This window comes from Nicotiana tomentosiformis, chromosome 2 (genome assembly GCF_000390325.3).
Source record: "Nicotiana tomentosiformis chromosome 2, ASM39032v3, whole genome shotgun sequence".
NCBI lineage: Eukaryota > Viridiplantae > Streptophyta > Magnoliopsida > Solanales > Solanaceae > Nicotiana > Nicotiana tomentosiformis.
Window position 1 is genome coordinate 115,176,355 of NC_090813.1, and position 20,877 is coordinate 115,197,231.

The following is a 20,877-nucleotide window of genomic DNA, read 5'->3' on the forward strand; positions in this document are numbered from 1 at the left end:
TAAATCGGCTATGGTCTCAAAACCACTAAGAGAAATCAAACACGACCAATACACGTGATCCACAACAAGAGAATCTCCCACAGGAATAGACACATAAACAGGCGAACTCAAGGAATCCCGAGATACGCCCAAATACAGGGCAAAATAAGAGGACACATAGGAATATGTAGAGCCTTGGTCAAATAATACTGACACATCTCTATGACAGACCGAAACAATACATGTAATGATAGAGTCAAAAGAAACTGCCTCTGTACGAGCCGGAAGAGCATAATATCTGACCTGGACTCCCCCTCTGGGGTGACCTCGACCTCCCCGACCTCTACCTCGAGCTGGCTGAGTAGGTGGGGCAGTAGCTGGTGATGGAATCATAGCCTGAGGACCCAGTGGAGCACGTTGTGCCTGAGAAGTCTGTTGAGGTGCACCCCGCCTAAGTCTGGGGCAATCCCTCACCATATGGCGAGTGTCGCTACACTCAAAACAAGCTCTCGGAGGGCGTGACTACTGTGACTCGCTCGAGCTAGGTCTGTTGGACTGACCGCTAAAAGCACCCCAAGCAGGAGGCACACTAGATACTGGCGGTGCATAATAAGGCTCCTGGGGCCTAACAGGGACCCAAATACCACTGGCGGCTGGAAGAACTGAATGAACGGGGCGACTCACATAACCCCTACCATATCAAACTGCAACTGGGGCACGAGTATCGTTGTAAGTGCCAAACTCTCGACACCTCTTGGCCTCCCTCTCCTCTCTATCCCGTCAAGCATGCCCTTCAATCTCTTGGCAATACTCAAAACCTGCTAATAAGAAATATTCATCTCCAACTCCTTGGCATACTAATCCGGATACTGGGGTGGAGTCCCTCAATAAATAGACGAACCCTCTCTCGAATTGTGGCAACCAAGGCCGATGCATGTCAGGCCAAATCACTGAAATGAACTGCATACTCTGACACAGTCATAACATCCTGGCGCAACTGCTCAAACTCCGCGTGCAATGCGTCCCTGAAGCTTTGAGGGACATACTCTCTCAAAAACATGTCCGAGAACTGAGTCCATGTAAGTGAAGCTGCCTCATCCGGACTACTCAACTCATAAGCACGCCACCACTGATAGGCTGATTCTGTAAGCTGGAAGGTGGTAAAAGAAACCCCACTCATCTCCGCTACGCCCATAGTATGGAGAATAAGATGACACTCCTACAGAAAACCCTGAGCATAATTTTTTGCCAATCCGCAGAAGGTAGATGTGTGGTACTTCTTGTACCTCTCAAGTCTGAGCTGCTCCGCCTCAGAAGCGGCTGTCCTAGTCTCGTGTTGAACCGGAGCTACCGGCTGCATAAGGATGAATTCTAGGGCCTGGTCAACCTGAGCCTGCTTCTATAGAGTACCGGTGACGGGAGTTTGTGCTCCTCCCCCGTGCTGAGATATGGCAGGAGCAAGTGGGATCAATCCAGCCTGAGCTAAGGTGTTGAACATGCTCAGAAACTGGGCTAGAGTCTCCTGGAGGGCTGGTGCAGCAACAGGTACCTCAGGTGCCTGCCCTCCAGTTGGGGTTACTGGGGGCTCCTTTGTAGCAGCTTGTGTGGGTGCTCTGGATACACCGCGTGGACGTCCTTGGCCTCTACCCCGGCCCCGGCCTCTCGCGGCTCTAGTAGGGGGAGCGGGTGCCTATTCATCAGATCCGCCTGTACGTGTCCTCACCATCTGTGAGAGAATAGATTACAGAAGTTTAGAATTTTTTTGATGTCAACAAATTTCGTACGAGAAGGAATCAAAGAAGTATAATTTTTCCTAACAGTTCCATAGCCTCCCGAAGATAAGTACAGACGTCTCCGTACCGATCCGCAAGACTCTAATTAACCGGCTTGTGAGTCAGGACACCTATGAACCTAGAGCTCTGATACGAACTTGTCACGACCCAAACTCCCTCTGTATAACGCTGTGATGACACCTAGTCTCTACGACTAGGTAAGCCTAACAAATTGCGGAAATATAACAAAAATGAAAGTAAAACTTGGCAATTAACAGCAGTGGATAACTGAATAACTAATAACAATGTCGCTCAACATGTACAATAACCAATACTCTATAATGCATAGTCTTCCCAAAACCCGGAACATCGTAAGTCACAAGCTACAGAAGGAAACTATTATTTCTATATACCAGAGTCTAACAAAAGAAGTACGGAAGGTAAATGTCATAAGAGTACCTAGATCTCCGTACAACAGCAAACACTCTTAGCTAATAGCGGGGCTGATAAGTAGTACCTAGATCTGCACACAAAAACATGTGCAGAAGAGTAGGATGAGTATAACACAACGGTACCTAGTAAGTGCCAAGCCTAACCTCAATCGAGTAGTGATGAGGTCAGGTCAGGCCCACTAGTATATAATAAATAAAGCAGAAGAATATTCCTGATAATAAAATGTCGACGTAAAAATTTATTCTAAAAAGTCAACAAAAGTCAACGCGGGGCTCGTCTCTCGGAACCCGATATAATTTTCATGAAGTCCGAACACCCATTTTGATACGAGTTCAACCATACCAATTTTATCAAATTCCGATAACAACTCGACCTCCAAATCTTAAATTTTCGTTTTTGAAAGATTTTACAAAAATCTTGATTTCTTCCATTTAAGTTTGAATTAAACGATGAATATAACTATGGATTTATGAAATATAATCACTTTAGGATAGAGAACACTTACCCCAACCAATCTTGTGAAGAATCCCTCCAGAATCGCCCAAATCCAAGCTCCAAAAATCCCAATAAAAAATGTAGAAATGATAGATTTTCAATCCTTAAGTGTCTGCCCAGGTTTGCATTTGCGAATGAACAGTACCTCCCATGAATAATGTTCGCAATTGCGAGTGAACATTGTTTTCGCAATTGTGATAAATGGTTCGCAATTATGAATGAAAAGTGTTTTCGAAATTGCGATAAATGGTTCGCAATTGCAAATGAACAGTACCTCACCAGAAACCAGCAAACTCAAATTTCTCTGTAATGATCCGAAATCACCCCGAAACTCTCCTGGAACCTCCCAGACACAAACCATATATGAATTTCAATCATAAAACATGCTGCAGACATGCTCGCGCACTCAAAACACTAAAAAGTGATCGTCTTGACCCGATATTGACCATGGTCAAACTCTCGAATTTCTTAACTTTATTAGTCTCTCAACCAATGATCTAAAAATATAACCAAGCCCCTCGGGACCCGTCAAATCATACCAACAAGTCCTAAAACAGCATACAAACTTAGTTGAAACCTCAAATCGCACAATATAATGCTGAAACAATGAATCACTCCTCGAATCGAATTATGAGTTATGAAATTTCCAAATTTTATAATTTGTGCCGAAGCGTATCAAATCAATCCGGAATGACTTCAAATCTTGCACACAAGTCATAAATGACATAATGGATATGTTCCAATTGTCTGAATCAAAATTTGACCCCGATATCAATAAAGTCAACTCACGGTCAAACTTTCTAAAAATCTTCTATTTTTCAACTTTCGCCAAAATGCATTAAATTGTCCTATGGACTTCCAAATCCAAATCCGGACACACGCCTAAGTCCGAAATCACCATACAAAGCTATTGACATCATCAAAATTCCATTCTAGAGTCATTTTCTCAAAAGTCTACTCGCCGGTCAACTTTTTCCATTTAAGCTTCTAACTAAGAATTGTTCTTTCAATTTAATTCTGAATCTTCCGAAAAATCAAACTCGACCACACCCGCGGGTCATAAAATATATTACGAAGCTGCTCGAGATCTTAAGTCACTGAACGGGGAGTTAATTCTTAAAACGACAAGTCGAGTCGTTACATTCTCCACCTCTTAAACATACGTTCGTCCTCGAACGTGCCAAGAATCTTTCTGAGGATATTAAATTACTGAGTGTATTCTTACACACATACTCGTGGGTGATTCTATGTCCCGCAATTTAACATGGATCCGACAACACCATCTCAGTTGAGATTATTTTCTTTTATCCATACTAATAAGCTTTAAGGCCAATTCCGTACTCTCCAATCAATTTCAAATGCCTGATTTTTCATATTAACATATTGTGTTAGTCTCAACCGGCTGTAGCAATTTCGTGCCCACACACACATTATACGTATGCCCATAACCACATCTCTGATCATAGTAGCTCTTCATAATCAATTCCAGCATCATCAATTAACCTCATATTAACCAAAATCTCGTTTCGAATTTTCACAACACTAACAACAAAATATGAGGCATGAAGACCTCATAACTATTTACCCGACTTAACGAGTCATATTTAACACCGCTTGGGCACTCACCTCGTAGGCTAAAACTCAATATTTTCATCACAATTATGGATAAATATACACAAAAACACATAAAACAATTATCAAATAAGCCTAACAGGCATGCCTCCATATTAATAATATAGTACAAATTTTAATTTCACAAAAGGAGAATTTAAACTCATAAGTTTTTCACCACAAGGACCTCATCTTTATATAACTTCCACCATGGCTTATAGCCCAGTTTAATTATTTCACACCGTATAAAAATACGAGGATCTCGTCCTCAACTCCGAATCATAAGTATTTTGCGCATTGTGCCAATTGAAATTTTCAATTTCCTTTCTTTCTTCTTTTCAATAAATTTCGTAAATAATTTTCACAACACATGATGAAACCCCATACCAATAAGGCATATAATTTATAAAATTAAGATCAATTATTTTGAAATCACATCAAAACCCATTGTAGTGAGTAATAGAAAGTCACTTTTAGAATTATAGCCCTCAATAGTATACAAAATAAAAATGACAGACACGGACGAACATCGTCAAGTCTCCCAACAGGGATAAAAATATAAGTGGGTCACAAAATTATGAAGCTTACCCATAAGCAAAGCGTAATATAGGGCTCGCCTCGATATTCAGAACCAAATCAAATTAAGGAAGAATACCCTTTTTATAACAAATCGGAATATACTTGTAATGGCACCATCTGGTGTAGTGGCCTCCGCCACACCATAGCAAATATATCAATGGTTCGGGCATCCACCTCTTAGGCGCCCTCTACCCGCCAGTCCTCCACCCCTAACTAGTTGTGCATGTGGCGTATTAACTGGAATAAAGCCTATAGCCTGAGTGTTTTGATAAAATTCACCTCTCCCAAGTCTGGGACCGTCTCTCATGATGTGCCTGGTATCACCACACTCATAACAACCCATCTGAGGTCGCGACTACTCGCACTGAGTCTGTGCTGGATAACTGAAATAACCACTATAAAAACCCCATGCCAATGGTGCACTAAAAGTATTAACTGGAGCACTATGAGTATTTTGAATTGCGGACTGGGCTAACCAATTGCCCGAGCCTCAGCCATGATGAGTCATAGCTGCAGAGTAGAGTCCACTAAATCCTCCAAAGTTTTGAGACCTTAGGCCTCCTTAGCCTCCTTCTCCTCACTTCGAACATGTTCTAGCATCCTAGCAATCTCTACTACTAGCTGAAATGGAATGTCAATATTCAACTCTCGAGACATACATATTTTAAAATCGTAATCGATCCCTTCAATGAATCTGCGGACTCGCTCTCTAATTGTACAAACCAAGATAGGTACATGGGGGGCTAACTCACTGAACATGATAGCATATTTTGACACCGTCATGGTGCCCTGATGCAACTATTCAAACTCTGTACGCCACACATCCCGGAGGGTCTAGGGAACAAATTCTTTTAAAAATATTTTCGAAAATTGAGCCCAAGTTGGTGTTGTTGCATCGGCTGGTCTACCCTCTTCATATGCCTGCCACCATCGATATGCTACTCCTGACAACTGAAATGTAATAAAGGCAACTCCTCTCACTTCCACAATACCCGTGGTATATAGAATACAATGACAGTTTTCTAGAACTCCCTAAGTATTCTCGGTAGTTGTGCCACCAAAAGTATGTGGACGATACCTCTTTAATCTCTCAAGTCTCTTTTCTTCTTCTTCTGATGTCCCTGGCCTGAACTCAGACTGAACCGGAATAACAGGTTGTACCGTCACCATACCCAGAACCTGACCAATGTAGACCTGTTGCTCTGGAGTACAAGCGGCAGGAGTCTGAGCTTCTCCCCCAATCTGTGAAATATTTGGTGCAACGGAGATCAATCTTGCCTGAGTTAATATACCAAACATGTTCAGGAACTATGCTAAAGTCTCCTGAAGTCCGGGGGTAACAACAGGTGCTTCCGGTACCTGTCCCCCCCAATTGGAGCTACTGGCGACTCCTTAATTGTTACTCTGACAGGTGTTGTAGCTGCGACACATGCCCTTCCTCGGCCTCTACCTCGGATTCTACCTCGGCCCCGACCTCTTGCATCTTTAGCAGTATGCGCGGGGTGTTTGCTTAGCTGACCCGGTAGCATGTATCCTCACAATTTGTGAGAGAATAGAGATACAAAGGCTCAAATTCCAAAATCAACAAATTTCGCACGACATAAATGAAAGGAGTGGAAATTTTCTAACAGTTCTGTAGCCTCTCGAAGATAAGTACATACGTCTTTGTACCGATCTGCAAGACTCTACTAGACTCGTTCGTGACTCGTAGAACCTATGAACCTCAAATCGCCCCTGCACCCTAGACTGTGCAACTCCCTGATCCTACAAAATACAAGCGGAGTTTCCCTCTGATACTTCCCTAGATGGGACATAAGAGCTAGACTTGGAGAGGTTTTCACCTCTTCCTCTGCATGATGTGGCCTTCTTCCCGATAGTTTTGGACTGTCTAAGGGGCAAGGTACCTCTACCTCGACCCCTAGAAGAGTCACCTCTGACTTTTGTATTTTTGTCATGACCGTGCGATTGAACCATTGTCTGTATCATATCAAAGAGGATTGTTAGTCGAAAGTTATCATTTAACACATTCAAGACTATGTAGGTAAGATAGAACACTGGGGATACAATGATGTTACTACAGAAACAACATACTACAGGAATTGGGAACTGCGGCCCGCACATTATTTATGTGCGGTCGCAGAAAGAGAGTGCACTTATGACAAGTAAACTTTAGAGGCTCAGAAGTCTCTTCTCTGAAGATAGTGGGGAGGCCAATCTGCAGCGGTAAAATAAATCTGCGGTCTGCACAATCTTTAGTGCGGTCCAATCATTTTGGTTTCTCAAGAGGTATTCCTCTGATAGATTATACAGACTAAAATGCGGCCACACTCAGATTTCTACGGTCCGCACAATTTAAGTGCGGACGCAGAAGCACTTTCCTTCACCAGGTTGCCCAAAACACAAAACTGCGGACCGCACAAATTCAAGTATGGCCGCATATTTCAAAATTTTCGAACAAGCAGACATTTTGTACTTAGATTTTGCAATTACATGTACAAATCGGTATGGAAACATGGTATAAACATGAAATCTCACTAATCCGACCAAATAGAGAATGTATTATCAACGACCCAATACAGATATGTACCACATGGACACATGGATGAACTCTAATAACAGATGGCCTAAAAAGAAACTAAAATTTCAAAAATTAACTAACACAAATTTTAACATGAAATGAAGCATACCGGATAGAGTGAGTACACTGGGTGTGTAAGCACTAGTGGGTGTGTGTGAAAAGCAGTGAAAGTCTTTTAGGAAAACTTATAGAGTAACAATGATTGTAAGGAGAGTGAAAAGTGTAAAATGAACTCAAAAGTCCTATTTATACTAAGAGCGATAAGAGGGAAAAGGGTCGAGTGCGGCCGCACAATTCCATTTGCAATCTACACTTCTTCATCATATCCCAACTTTTATGAACCAAATGTGCGGTTCGCACATTTTTGAATGCGGACGCACATTTCAACTTGCAGTCGTAGATTAGCCCTGCACTGACAGAGTCCAACTTCAGAGAGTTTACATTTTCACACTTTGGCAAGCTTCCAATTGTGTGGTTCGCATGTGAAATGTGCGGCCGTGCATGTACTTCTGCTATGGCACATAAAATTATGCAGTTTGCACAAATAAAGTGTGGTCCACATTTCCTTCAACAATTAGCCATTTTTTAGTTTACCCTTCTTGCAAGTTAAACTCAGCCCTATAGCACACTTCAAATCAAGTAAGAACAAAAAATAACATCTAACTATAAAAGAAACAGGAAAAGAACATGGATTTCCTCCCTAGAAGCACTTGATTTAACGTTGCTGCACGACGCAATGTCAAAGCATCCTCAAGAGAAGTAAATGACCGCCACCACATGGCTATCTCCAACCTTGCCCAAGTAGTGCTTTACCCAGTGACCATTGACTCGGAAAATTCTATTGTTTTTGTTCTTCAAGTCTAATGCACCAAAAGGTGTCACACCAACAATTTCAAATGGACGACTCCACTTACATTTTATCTTCTCGGGAAACATTCTCAACCTTGAGTTAAACAATAATACAAGATCGACCACCTTGAACTCTTTGTTCCAAATGTATTTGTCATGAAGATATTTCATCTTTTCTTTGTACAAGGATGAACTTGTGTATGCATGGTACCAGAACTGATCCAATTTATTCAAATATGTAACTTTCAAGTTAGCGGCTACATCCCAATTAAGATTCAATTTCTTTAGAGCCCACATTGCCTTGTGCTCTAGTTCCACCGGAAGATGACGGGCTTTCCAAAACACCAAGAGGTATGGAGACATTCTGATAGGTGATTTGTAAGCCTTCCAATAATCTCGTAATGCATAATCATGCTTCTTGGACTGATCCATCTGATTAGCATTCACCGTTTTAGACAAGATACTCTTTATCTCCCGGTTGGAGACTTATACTTGCCCACTAGCTTGTGGGTGATAGGGAGTCGTGACCTTATGAGTAGAACCATACTTGCTAGGTAAAATATCAAAATCTTTGTTGCACAAGTATGACCCCCCATCGCTTATGCTTGCGCGTGGAGTACCAAATCTTGTAAAAATATTCTTCTTCAATAAAGCCACTACACTTCTCTCCTCATTGTTGGATAAAGCGATGGCCTCAACCCATTTGGACATATAATCCACTGCGACCAAGATGTAGGTATTTCCACAAGAGCTCACAAAAGAGCACATGAAGTCAATGCCCCAAATATCAATAGTATCAATCTCCAAGATGGTTGTGAGAGTCATTTCATTTTTCTTTGAGATTCCACCGGCCCGTTGACATTCATCACATCTTTTCACCAAATCACTAGCACCCTTATAAAGAGTAGGCCAATAGAAACCACAACTAAGCACTTTGGCCGCCGTTCTTGCTCCACCATGATGACAACCATATGGTGAAGAATGACAACCCCCAAGAATATCACCTTGATCTTCTTCCGGTACACACCTCCTAATCTTTCGTACAAATTCGGAAAAGGTATGGTTCATCCTAATAATAGTCTTAACAATCTCTTTTGAGCTTATTCCTTTGGTTTGAAGAGCACTCCTCCGGAATGACTCCACTCACAAGGAAATTTGCCAAGTCCACGAACCATGACACATCTTTTATTTAAATTTCCAAAAGTTACTCATCGGAAAAGGAGTCATTGATTTCAAAGCCATCATGCGGCCTCCCCTCCTCCTCAAACGAGACAAGTGGTCCGCCACTTGGTTTTAACTACCTTTCCTATCTTGGATATCAATATCAAATTCTTGCAATAAGAGCACCCATCTCATTAACCGAGCTTTGGAATCCTTATTGATCATAAGATAATGAAGCGCCGCATGGTCTGTATGGACAATAACCTTAGCACCCATCAAGTACGCGCAGAACTTCTCAATTGCAAACACAATAGCAAGGAGCTCTTTCTCCATAATGGTATAATTGACTTGGGCACTATTCATGGTCTGACTAGCATAGTAGATTGGATGAAAAATCTTGTTGATACATTGCCTCAAAATAGCCCCAACCGCTATGTCACTTGTATCACACATGAGTTCAAAAGGTATACTTCAATTTGGAGCGGTAATGATATGAGTAGTTGTCAACTTGAGCTTCAATAATTCAAAAGCTCTCATGCAATTATCATTGAAATTGAACTTGGCATCTTTCTCAAGGAGCTTTGACAATGAGTTCACCACTTTAGAAAAATCTTTGATAAAGCGCCGGTAAAAACACGCATGGCCTAGGAAACTCCGCACATATTTCACCGAAGTTGGGGTGGAAGCTTAGAAATCACCTCAATCTTTGCCTTGTCAACTTTAATTCCATTCATTGAGATTTTATGGCCAAGGATAATACCTTCCTCAACCATGAAATGGCATTTCTCCCAACTGAGCACCAAGTTGGTTTCTTCACATCTAGCCAATACTTGGTCCAAATTTGCAAGACAATCATCAAATAAATCCCCAACCACCGTGAAGTCATCCATGAAAACTTCAAGGTAGTCCTCCACCATGTCTGTAAAATTAGCCAGCATACACCGTTGAAAAGTTCTGGTGCATTGCACAAACCAAATAGAATCCTCTTGAAAGTAAAAGTGTCATAGGGACATGTAAATGTTGTTTTCTCTTGATCCTCCGGAGCAATGAGAATTTTATTGTAGCCTGAGTACCCATCAAGAAAACAAAAAAAAGCACAGCTGGCCAATCTATCGAGCATTTGATCTAAGAAAGGAAGTGGAAAGTGATCCTTCCTTATTACTTTGTTGAGCTTGTGATAATCCATACAAACCCTTAAACTGGTCACCGTTCTTGTAGGAATCAATTCATTCTTATCATTGGTAACCACCGTCATGCCCCCCTTCTTTGGGACACATTGAACCGGAGAGGTCCATGAACTATCAGAGATGGGGTAGATAACCCCGACATCCAACCACTTGATAAACTCCTTCTTGACAACTTCTTGCCTAGCCTTATTGAGTCTTCTTTGATATTCAATGGACGGTTTAGCACCATCCTCCAACTTGATGTTATGCATGCAAAAGGCGGGGTTTATACCCCGAATATCCTCCAAGGTCCACCCAATAGCCTTTTCCCTCTTTTGTAACACCTCAGATACGGAATCAACCTGCACGTTAGTCAAATAAGAGAAAAGAATAACTGGTAAAGTAGAACAAAGACCAATAAATTCATACCAAAGGTTTGGAGGCAATGACTTCAACTCCAAAGTATGTGGCTCTTCAATATAAGGCTTCGTAGGAGGAGTCTTCCCCATTCCTTGCAAAAAGTTCATGCATTCCATAAAACCGTCCATCTCTTCATCATCAAAATTAAGCAAAACGGCCTCCAACATATCACCAACATTGATAATAGCACTTATATCATCAACAATAACATCGGTCACTAGGTCTATAAAAGAACACACTTTATTGCTATTTGGTTGCTGCATGGACTTACATATATGGAATACCACTTTTTCATCACCAACTCGGAAAGTGAGTTATCAAGGAAAGGTCTCCCAAGAATGATTGGCAATTCATAATCAACTTCACAATCTAAAATGACAAAGCTGCCCGAAGAATGAATTTATCAACCCGGACCAAAATATTTTCAATCACACCCTACGGCCTCTTCATGGTACGATCAGCCATTTGCAATCTCATAGAAGTGGGTCTTGGTTTCCCAATCCCTAAATTTTTGAAAATCAAATAGGGCATCAAATTTATACTTGACCCAAGATCACAAAGAGCCTTAGCAAACTCAGCGCTCCCAATTGTACAAGGAATCGTGAAAGCACCGAGATCCTCTAAATTAGGAGCCATTGAATGAACAATCGCACTCACTTGATGGGTGACTTTGATAGTCTCAAAATTCATCGACTGCTTCTTTGTCACAAGATCTTTCATAAACTTTGCATAACTGGGCATGTCTTCCAAAGCTTCCACCAATGGCACATTGATTGAAAGACTCTTCATCATTTGAATGAACTTCTTGAATTGATTCTCACCATTTTTCTTGACAAGTTTTTGAGGGTATGGAGGTGGAGGCTTAGGCAATGATTCCTTTTCCTTTTGCACTACCGGTTCCGGTATGTCAATGATGTGTTCCCTAGATGGGTTCAACTTCTCTTGAGTCTCTTTCACACTATCATCAATATCAATCCAAACTTCCTCATTTTCTTGAACAATATTGTTTGGTATCTCTTCTTCTTGCATCACTTGGTCATCATCGACAACTCGCCTCTTCCACTTCTTATGATAACCGCCATAGCATGATCCGTATTGTTACCACCCTTTGAGTTCACCATCGTGTCAATTAGTAGTGCACCCTAAGGATGAGAATTTAGAGCTTGAGAGATTTGCCCAATTTGAACTTCTAGATTTGGGATTGATGTGTTGTTTGAGGCAAGTTGGGCATCCGAATCGGCATTCTTTTCCATCATTTGCTTGAACATATTCTAAATATGTCCAATTTCTTTGTTTAAAGAACCTGAACCATGGGAAGGATAAGAGGATGGGTTTCTCGGTTGTTGATACATTGGGGGCCTTTAAAAACCTGACCCCCGCTTTCCTTGATTGTTACCCCAACCACCTTGGTTGTTGCCTCCCCAATTTCCTTGGTTATTTCCACTTCAATTTTCTTGATTTTTGTTATTGTTATACCAATTCCTTTGATTGTTAGAACTCCAATTTCCATGGTTATTTTGTGGTCGCCATTGTTATTGGTTGGGGCCTTGGAAGTTGTTTCTCTGCCCTTGAAAATTATTCACATATTGCACTTCTTCCTCTTGCTCATTATACGAATCATCTTGATCAAAACTGCCATCATCTTGCACATAGTTCTCCACTTGGGTTCACATATATAGACCCTTGGTCCTCTTTTTGGTCACTAAAACACTAAATCTCTCCATAGCATGAGCTTGCTTAGGGGCTTGTACTTGATTGATTTGGGCCTTTGCTAGTTGAGTCATGGTAGAGGTCCATTCAGCAATGGCTTGCCCATGGTCTTGTAATTCTTTGTAGAGGTGGATCATATTTGGATCACCTTATGGGGCATTGGCTCGAGATTGGCAAGACTATGACGTCTCCGCCATCTCATGTAGGATGTTATACCCCTCCGCATAAGGCGTAGTCATAAAGTTCCCACCGGCTAGTTGATTCACTACACATTGGTTGGTTGTGTTAATCACACGATAAAAGGTTTTTTGCAACATGTTTTTCGTCATATCATTATTGGGACATTCCTTAACCATTGTTCTATAGCACTCTTAATTTTGTGTAGTGGCTCATTCGACTCTTGTTTGAATGCCAAGATCTCATCTCAAAGTGTAGCCATGTGTCCGAAAGAGAAAAACTTAGCAATGAACTTGGCCTCCAACTCATTCCAAATGTGAATTGAATGGTTCGGCAAACGTTCCAACTAATATTAAGCTTTTCCCCGTAGAGAGAAGGAAAAAAGCCTTAGTCTCAATGCATCCTCGGAAACATTTATTTGCTTGCTCCCCCAATATGTATCCACAAATCCCTTCAAATGTTTTTAAGCAATTTGGGTTGGTGCACCTATAAAGAAACCATGCTGCTCAAGTAATGTGAGTATCACGTTGGTGATTTGAAAGTTGCCTGCCCTATTAGGGGAGGGACTATTGCACTAGCACAACCTTCGTTGGACAATATTCGGTGTTGAGCCGCTCGTGGTGGGGGTGGGGATGGAACGGGCACGTTGTCTTGTGGTACCCGACCTTTCCGATTAGCTTGTGGCTCTTGAGGTACCTCATCGAATTATTCCTCCTTATCGTCCAAGTCCCCTAAGGGCATATTTCTAAGCTCATTGTTTGCCATGATTGTACCTAAGATTTCTTAAACAAGTTAGTAACACGGAAGGGAAAGAAGATATTCCAAAAACATACTCAAATATATAGCTAACACCGGTAAAACTCCCCGGCAACGGCGCCAAAAATTGATCCACCCCCAATACACACTCAACAAAGAATGGAAGAGGTCATTGGAAGAATAGTACCCAACTATAAGTCGGGATTGATTTCCTCAGGGAGCTAAATGTGGGTGTTAGAGTGTACACTTGATGTGTGTAGAAGAAATAGCTTTAATATGCTTCCAAACAAGTTGGTTTTGCAAATTATTTCTATAAATTATACTATCAATGATTACTTAGAGAAATGAAACTAGAAATTGATTAATTATATTTGGTTGTTTTCAAATAGGTAAAAGTCCTAGGGATGCAACCTTCGCCTAGGTGTTAGCCTAATGGGTTAATTACGTTAATACTTGTTTTAATGATTGAGATGTATTATAACTCTCAACTCTAAATTACCCACTTAATACCTCTCGGTCATAGAGTGATTTTGCCCAATTTGGCTTTCTCAAGTCCAAATTGGTATTAAACCAAATAGTTGATACGAGCTCAAGTCGGATTTTTCCTATCTCTAGTTCAAACCCTTTAATTAAGCTAATTAAAACCTTAACTAGCCCAATTTCTTGTTAGCCAAACTTTCCTAGACTAAGTCCTTCTTTCTCAAGTAAAGACCAAGTCAAAAAGGCATGAATCAATGTTTGCAACCATAAATTCTAAAATTAAATAATGAACAAGGGTAAATAACAAACACCTAATCATAAAATAGCATTAGATTAATTATCCATAAGGTTTACACGCTAGGGTTGGGTCACAACCCTAGTAAATGTCTAGCTACTCATAGTAGAAATAGAAGAAAATAAAAAAGAAACACTAATTAAAGACATAATATGAAATTAAAATGATAAACTACTGTGTTTTTAACCCAAATTGGTCACAAATTACCAAAAGTGGTAAACTACAACAGCTACAACACAAAAAACTACAAAACTTGACCTAAAAAGTGATTCCTGTCTATTTATATTGGCCCAAAATTCACTGACAAAAATTCCATTAAGGAGGTTCTGCGGCCGCACAATTCCATGTGTGGTCGACACTTTGCTCGAGTCTGCAGATTGAGGTATTCAATCAAATTGTGCGGCTGCACTTCAGCTTCTATGACCGCACAATTCCATGTGCGGTCCGCACTTCTGGCAAGGCTTCAGTCTTGCTCATATAACTTTTTGAATTCTTATCAGTGCGACCATGTTCTGTGGCCGCACAAATTATGTGTAGTCCCCACTTATTTTCAATCAACTTCTGAGCTTCAACACCAGATCTGCGGCCGCAGAGAGAATTCTGTGGTCTGCGCTTTCTTCTGCGGACCGCACTTTTGGTCAGCTGCGCCCCTTCTTGCCATATGAGCTGGAACCCTCCTTTTTTAGTTAGATTTCTTCATTAGAGTCCAAATCTCCAACATTCCTGCAATTTGTACACTTTTATTAGTTTTGGGAACTTAAATCAAACACTTTCGGACTAAAACTAAAGTATGAAGGTACTATAAGTGGTCAAAATCCACACCTATCAGTGTTCAAGAAGAAGAGAGGTTGACGCATGAGACACCTGACAGTGTTAATTTGGTGACTCATAATAAGAGAAATGCAAAGAAAGGAAAAAGTGTTCCCATGAACAAGAAGGGACACTGGAAGTAAGATTGCCTGAAATACAAGAAATGCTTGAGAAGAAAGGTAATTTTACCTTTGTATGTTATGAATCTAATTTTACTGGAGTTTATGATAATATATGATGGATTGATTTTGATGCTATAATTCACATTGCCAAAATTATGCAGGGCTTTCTAACTCAGAGGAAGCCGATAGGAAGTGAACAATACGTCTATTCTGACAATAAGACGCGTTCACGTATGGAAAGCGTGGGGACTTATAGGCTCATTTTGAAGGATGATTTTCACTTAGATTTGGAAAATAATTTTTATATTTCAGAATATTCTAGAAATTTAATTTCTCTTTCAAGACTATCAATTAGTGGATATGAGTTAAATTTTCATCATCCTTTTTTGAAACTTTTGAAAGATAATAAACTTATTGGTTTTGGAAATTTGAATGGAAAATTTTATAAACTTGAGCTAGACCCTACATTTGAATGAATTGTTTTAAATTTGCATGACAAAGAAATTGGCACTAAGTGATGTTGCACCCTATTTTGCACTAGTCAAAACAAGATTCAACTTGTGGTTTCTCTGTTGTTGATGAAAGAGAGTCGCCACCTAATATTTAAAGGTATACTAGGGTACCTATTTAATTACTAAAGGTTATATTCTTTAATGGTCTGCTAACCGATGAGATTATGAGTAAGGGTTCTTGCTGTTTTAAGGGGAAGGTGTTAGGCACCTTCCCTTTAAACTAGATTTGGACTAATTATTTGTACTAAGCTTTAAAAGAGTGTATCTTACCATAATATTACGATATAATATCTATAAAGGAAGAGTATGGTTTTGAAAGAGGGATTTAAAGAAAAACCTTTGGGAAATTAGTGTTAGTATATATGTACTTGAAAAAAAAGAACTTTAAAAGATGGAAAGTTTGTATAAATGTGAAGTGGAAGCCAAATTAAAGTACTTTGTTTCCTAGATTATGAAGGTTCATGTTATTCTATTGTGGTGAAAGTGTTATGAAGAAAATTCTAATATATACCTTGGTTTTGAAGTAGAACACCGTTTGAAAGCCTTTGTTTTAGGGCAACATTACCTTAATCCTTCGAAATAGTTGATTCCCCTTTTTGGAAGATTAAATCGCGACAATTCTGTTTTTCTCTTTGAAAAGAGGACTGCCACCTTTGTTAAGCCTTTGGGCTCCAAAAATCTTTAAGGAGAAGGTCAGCGAGGCATAATGAATTGATAACAAGCTCGTGATTAGTGGTTACAGAATTAATTGTTGACTAAGACCTTATTTTAATCCTAAGTTCTTTAAGGCTTGCCTAAGTTATTTTATGAATTAAAAAGATACGGATAGACATTCAATCCAATATATGCTTGTAATATACATAATGAGATACAACAACGGGAAAAACAACAATGAGCAATGACATAGTGCGACTGAAGAATAACAAAAACAGGAAGTAAAGAAGTGACTTTGGAAGGTTTGGGACTCAAAAGGCAGATCCATCAGTAACAATGATACGCGACGACAAACTCTTGGACTATAGTAGAGCTGGACTTGGGCCTGAGTTCTTAAAGAACTCAAAAAGACCAAATCATTGTACAAGCCCAAAAAATAAAAGAGATGGTCATTAGAATAACAATATTATATACATATCCATATATAAAATATGTAAACAAAGACTAAAGAGAAATCACTGATAGTGTTTAAACGCTAAGGGAAACATACTAAGCAAAGATTAAAAGAAGAGGTTACTGACAATATCTAAATGCTAAGGGAATCATGCTAATGTGGAGGATGTGTATATTGGATGATCCACATTGAATACCTTTTATTGCCATTAATCACCAAACCCAAAAAGAGTAATAAGTGTCAATGAATTAAAGGCTAAACAGAGAGTTCTACTCAAGGCCGATGCCCCCTTTGAATCCCCCGACACTTCAAAGTTTCCAAGGGTCTCAAGGCCCAAGGCAATGCTTGTGCCGGGGAGAGCAGCCCAACCTAGAGTTAAACTCTACTCCCAAATACCTTTAACCACTAATGGCTAACTCTTCCCTATAGATTTGAATGCCAATGAGACCCTTTCAATGCAAACCAACCACTATGACATTTTTTACCACAGAAGTCTACTTTCCTTAGCATAATAATAAAGAAATAAACATATAGAAATAGTCCTTATACTTCAGTATTAAGTGAGTGAAGCAGACATTTGAACAAGTTTTGAAAATCAGACTTCTAAGCACATATAACATCAAGTACACTTATGTTGTTGTTGCTAAAGAAATTAGACAACATAAGTTATATATCTCACAAGCAGATAAGGCACATAATTTAGAATGGTAACACCTTTAGGATACAGATACTAATGCTTTAACATCGATCACAGATGAGCATACACCTAGGTTAATGACATTACTTGAATCCCTTGAGATCCTTAGTACAGATTCATACAATGATACAAGCAGGTTATTGCACTCAACCGGTAACAGTAGAAGGTTTACCTTACACCAGATTCAATCCAGAATAACAAGAAAAAGGAAGTGCTGAGCATAGTTTCAAAAAAACAGTGTTCAAAATGAGGGATAAACAAAGGTTCATACCAAACTTCCACACATATAGAGATCTCAATCAAGATTATGACCTCACAAGACAAGATGAGTCCCAAACATTGAAGAATCACGTTGTTAGTATCATTAAGAGTTCAGGATAGGGGAAATGTCACACTTGACAGACTTAAATCAACTACACAGACTGGGTTAGATATCTAAACATGAGGGAGTCATATTCAGATTACATAAATAATCAACATTCAACCGCAACAAGCACAACTATAGTGTGACTCACAAGAAATAGACTAATCATGACAAATACTACTGATATTCAAAAGAAAATTCATCCCATTAGGACTATTTACAACTAACAGTTAGACATGGATATAAATAATTCATGATGAGGATTCAAAGGATACTTAAGGACTAATAAACATCTATGAAAGCATTTTGAGCACTCAGGTTTCATAGGTCTTAACCTAGTGAGGCAGGGTTATCCTACGTATTTTCATATCCAGCTAAAGTTATCTAACAACATTCCAAGTTTAGAATGACAGAACCCAAAAGAACGTGGCATGATAAATATGAAGACTGCAATAACAACCCTAAGTATAGCATAACATAACTCAAAGATTATGGCATGATTGACAGAAAAACCTAAGTGCAGGGTAGCAGAACTTAGAAGGGTGTTGCATGTTAAGCATGAAGACTATAGCAGAACCTAAATACAGATTAACAGAACTTAAGAGAATATAACATAATAAATCAAGAAAACTTATAATAGAACATTAAGTGGAATATAACTCAAAATACAACATGATGAGCATTCAGATTATAATAGAACATTAAGTGGAACAGAACTCAAAATACAGCATGATGAGCATGAAGATTATAATAGAACATTGGAGTAAGGTCTGAAATCTTAGGCAGATGTGAGAAATCATCAAGGAGGTTAAGAAACTCAACAACATAGGTTGTTCAATACAAAAATTGAGGTCATTAAAGTCACACATCTACCTAATTAATATTAGATAAACAAAACATCTTATCATAAATCATTAACAAGTCATGGTGAACCAAAACAAACAATTAAAGGCGAAATAATCATTACAAACTAAGCAATTAATTAGAAAATTAAATAATAACGCATTCATGTTTTTCAAATAAAGCAATTAAAAGAGAGAGAATGGAGGTATATTGACCTCCTCTTGAGAAGCAAATCAAACAAAAGGCTCTTGTTTAGCTGTATAGAATCAAGAACTCACCAGATCGATGCAATACTCAGAATCAGAGAGAAACCAGAAAATAATTAGAACCCTAGCTCAATTTACTACTCAAAACTAAAAGCGAGATTTTTTCTAAATAATTTCGCGATAGCTTTTTGTGTCTATTGAGTGTGTTAGCTTTGTAGGTTTAAGAGGTTAGGTCTTTCTTGTTGTTTCTTAGGTGAGAACATTGAAAGCCCCTTTTGTAGTGCCATTAATGGCTTAGGGTTTCAGCAGAATTCAAATATAGCAGTAGAAGATGATGACTACTAGATGATGGAAGCATAGGCGAGTGAAATCAGAGTGAACAGAGGAGAAATCATTAGGGATTTTACCTGAGAGGAGGGAAGCTAACCGTTGAGGCACGAGGGACCACTGGTCAGAATCCTAATGTCATGGCCCAAAATACAACAAGTCATGATGGCACCTAACCCAACCCGCTAGGTAAGCCAATTAATAACTATCCAATTCAATGAGATTTATTAAAAGAAGAAATAATAATACAACTACTTTTATACAAGAATTTCCCAAGGAGTGGTAGTACAAATCATGAGCTTCTAAGATTTAGAGTTTACAAACATGGTATGAAATAAATACATCATTTGTCAGAAATATACATGAACAAATAAAAATTCTAAAGCTACAAAGATCAAGAGGAAGCTATGACCAGAACACAGGTACGTCTTCAAATCCAGCTCCTGCCATATACATCAACATTAGCATCTAACATCTACACGCAACGTGGAGAAGTGTAGTATGAGTACAACCGACCCCATGTACTCAATAAGTAACAAACCTAACCTTAGGTTGAAAGTAGTGACGAGTTGGGACAAGGGTCAGAATCCAACTCCAATAACCAGCAACAGTTCATAAAAACATAACAAAAATGGTACAAGAAATAACTCAGAAATAAGATGCTCAACTCGTTCACATTTACGAAAAATGGGCATGTTTTTCAAGTATAACAGTAAATCCCAAATCGTTCATCGAAAACACCAAGAACATATGAGTAAGTTTGAAAACTGTGATTTTTTCCAAAAACCTTTCAACAATAAATAAGATATTTCATTTTCAGATAGCATGAGGAATGTGCATCTCTATGCCTATATGTCAATATGCAGGTGAAATCATGAATGTCACCAAAACCGGGTAGCGTGAGGAAATGCATCTCTATGACCGTATCTCAATTATGCATGACAAACGTAATGCATCTCAGTGATGTTCTCAGGTACTCACACTCTCAGAATACTCAATCTCACTATCTCGCATTCTCACTCACCATGCTCAATACACAGCACACTGAGTCACTCAGCATTATAAAGGGTAGATCTAGCCCAAACATAAGTAAATCCAGGGCAGATCCAACCAAATCATAAATAAATCCAGGGCAGATCCAACCTAATCATAAATAAGTCCAGGGCAGATCCAACCCAACGCAAATGAATCCAGGGTAGATCCACCCCAAAAATCCATAGCAACCACGCCCACTGTGGATGTGTAGACTTCGGAGGGGCCGATCCAGCCCAAGCGCTATAATAAGCCAAATCCTGGCATGAATCAATAATGCATGTTGTGGCATGTAGCCCGATCCCATAAATATCACTCACAACAGGCCCTCGACCTCACTCAATCATCAATCTCTCCAGTCTCTCGGGCTCATAA

The 20,877-nt window shown here is 39.5% G+C and overlaps 2 protein-coding genes across 2 annotated transcripts; both read right to left on the reverse strand.

Annotated features, from left to right (window-relative positions):
* Positions 1-9,948: 9,948 nt before the first annotated feature.
* On the reverse strand, positions 9,949-11,326 carry LOC138905450 (uncharacterized). The gene is made up of 4 exons (XM_070193974.1): positions 10,777-11,326; positions 10,450-10,542; positions 10,176-10,396; positions 9,949-10,056 (listed from the first exon to the last, which is right to left on the reverse strand). The coding sequence occupies exons 1-4, from the start codon at positions 11,324-11,326 to the stop codon at positions 9,949-9,951; spliced, it is 972 nt and encodes a 323-aa protein (XP_070050075.1).
* A 172-nt stretch (positions 11,327-11,498) lies between these two features.
* On the reverse strand, positions 11,499-12,092 carry LOC138905451 (uncharacterized). The gene has a single exon (XM_070193975.1). It carries the CDS (start codon positions 12,090-12,092, stop codon positions 11,499-11,501), a length of 594 nt encoding a protein of 197 aa, XP_070050076.1.
* Positions 12,093-20,877: the final 8,785 nt, after the last annotated feature.

Coding starts and splice junctions, on each gene's coding strand:
- LOC138905450 (XM_070193974.1), bottom strand. CDS start 11,326: ATGCAGCAACCAAATAGCAATAAAGTGTGTTCTTTTATAGACCTAGTG. Junction 10,543..10,776: donor TATCTACCCCATCTCTGATA/GTTCATGGACCT, acceptor ATGGGTACTCAG/GCTACAATAAAATTCTCATT. Junction 10,057..10,175: donor TTGACAAGGCAAAGATTGAG/GTGATTTCTAAG, acceptor TCATTGTCAAAG/CTCCTTGAGAAAGATGCCAA.
- LOC138905451 (XM_070193975.1), bottom strand. CDS start 12,092: ATGCAAGAAGAAGAGATACCAAACAATATTGTTCAAGAAAATGAGGAA.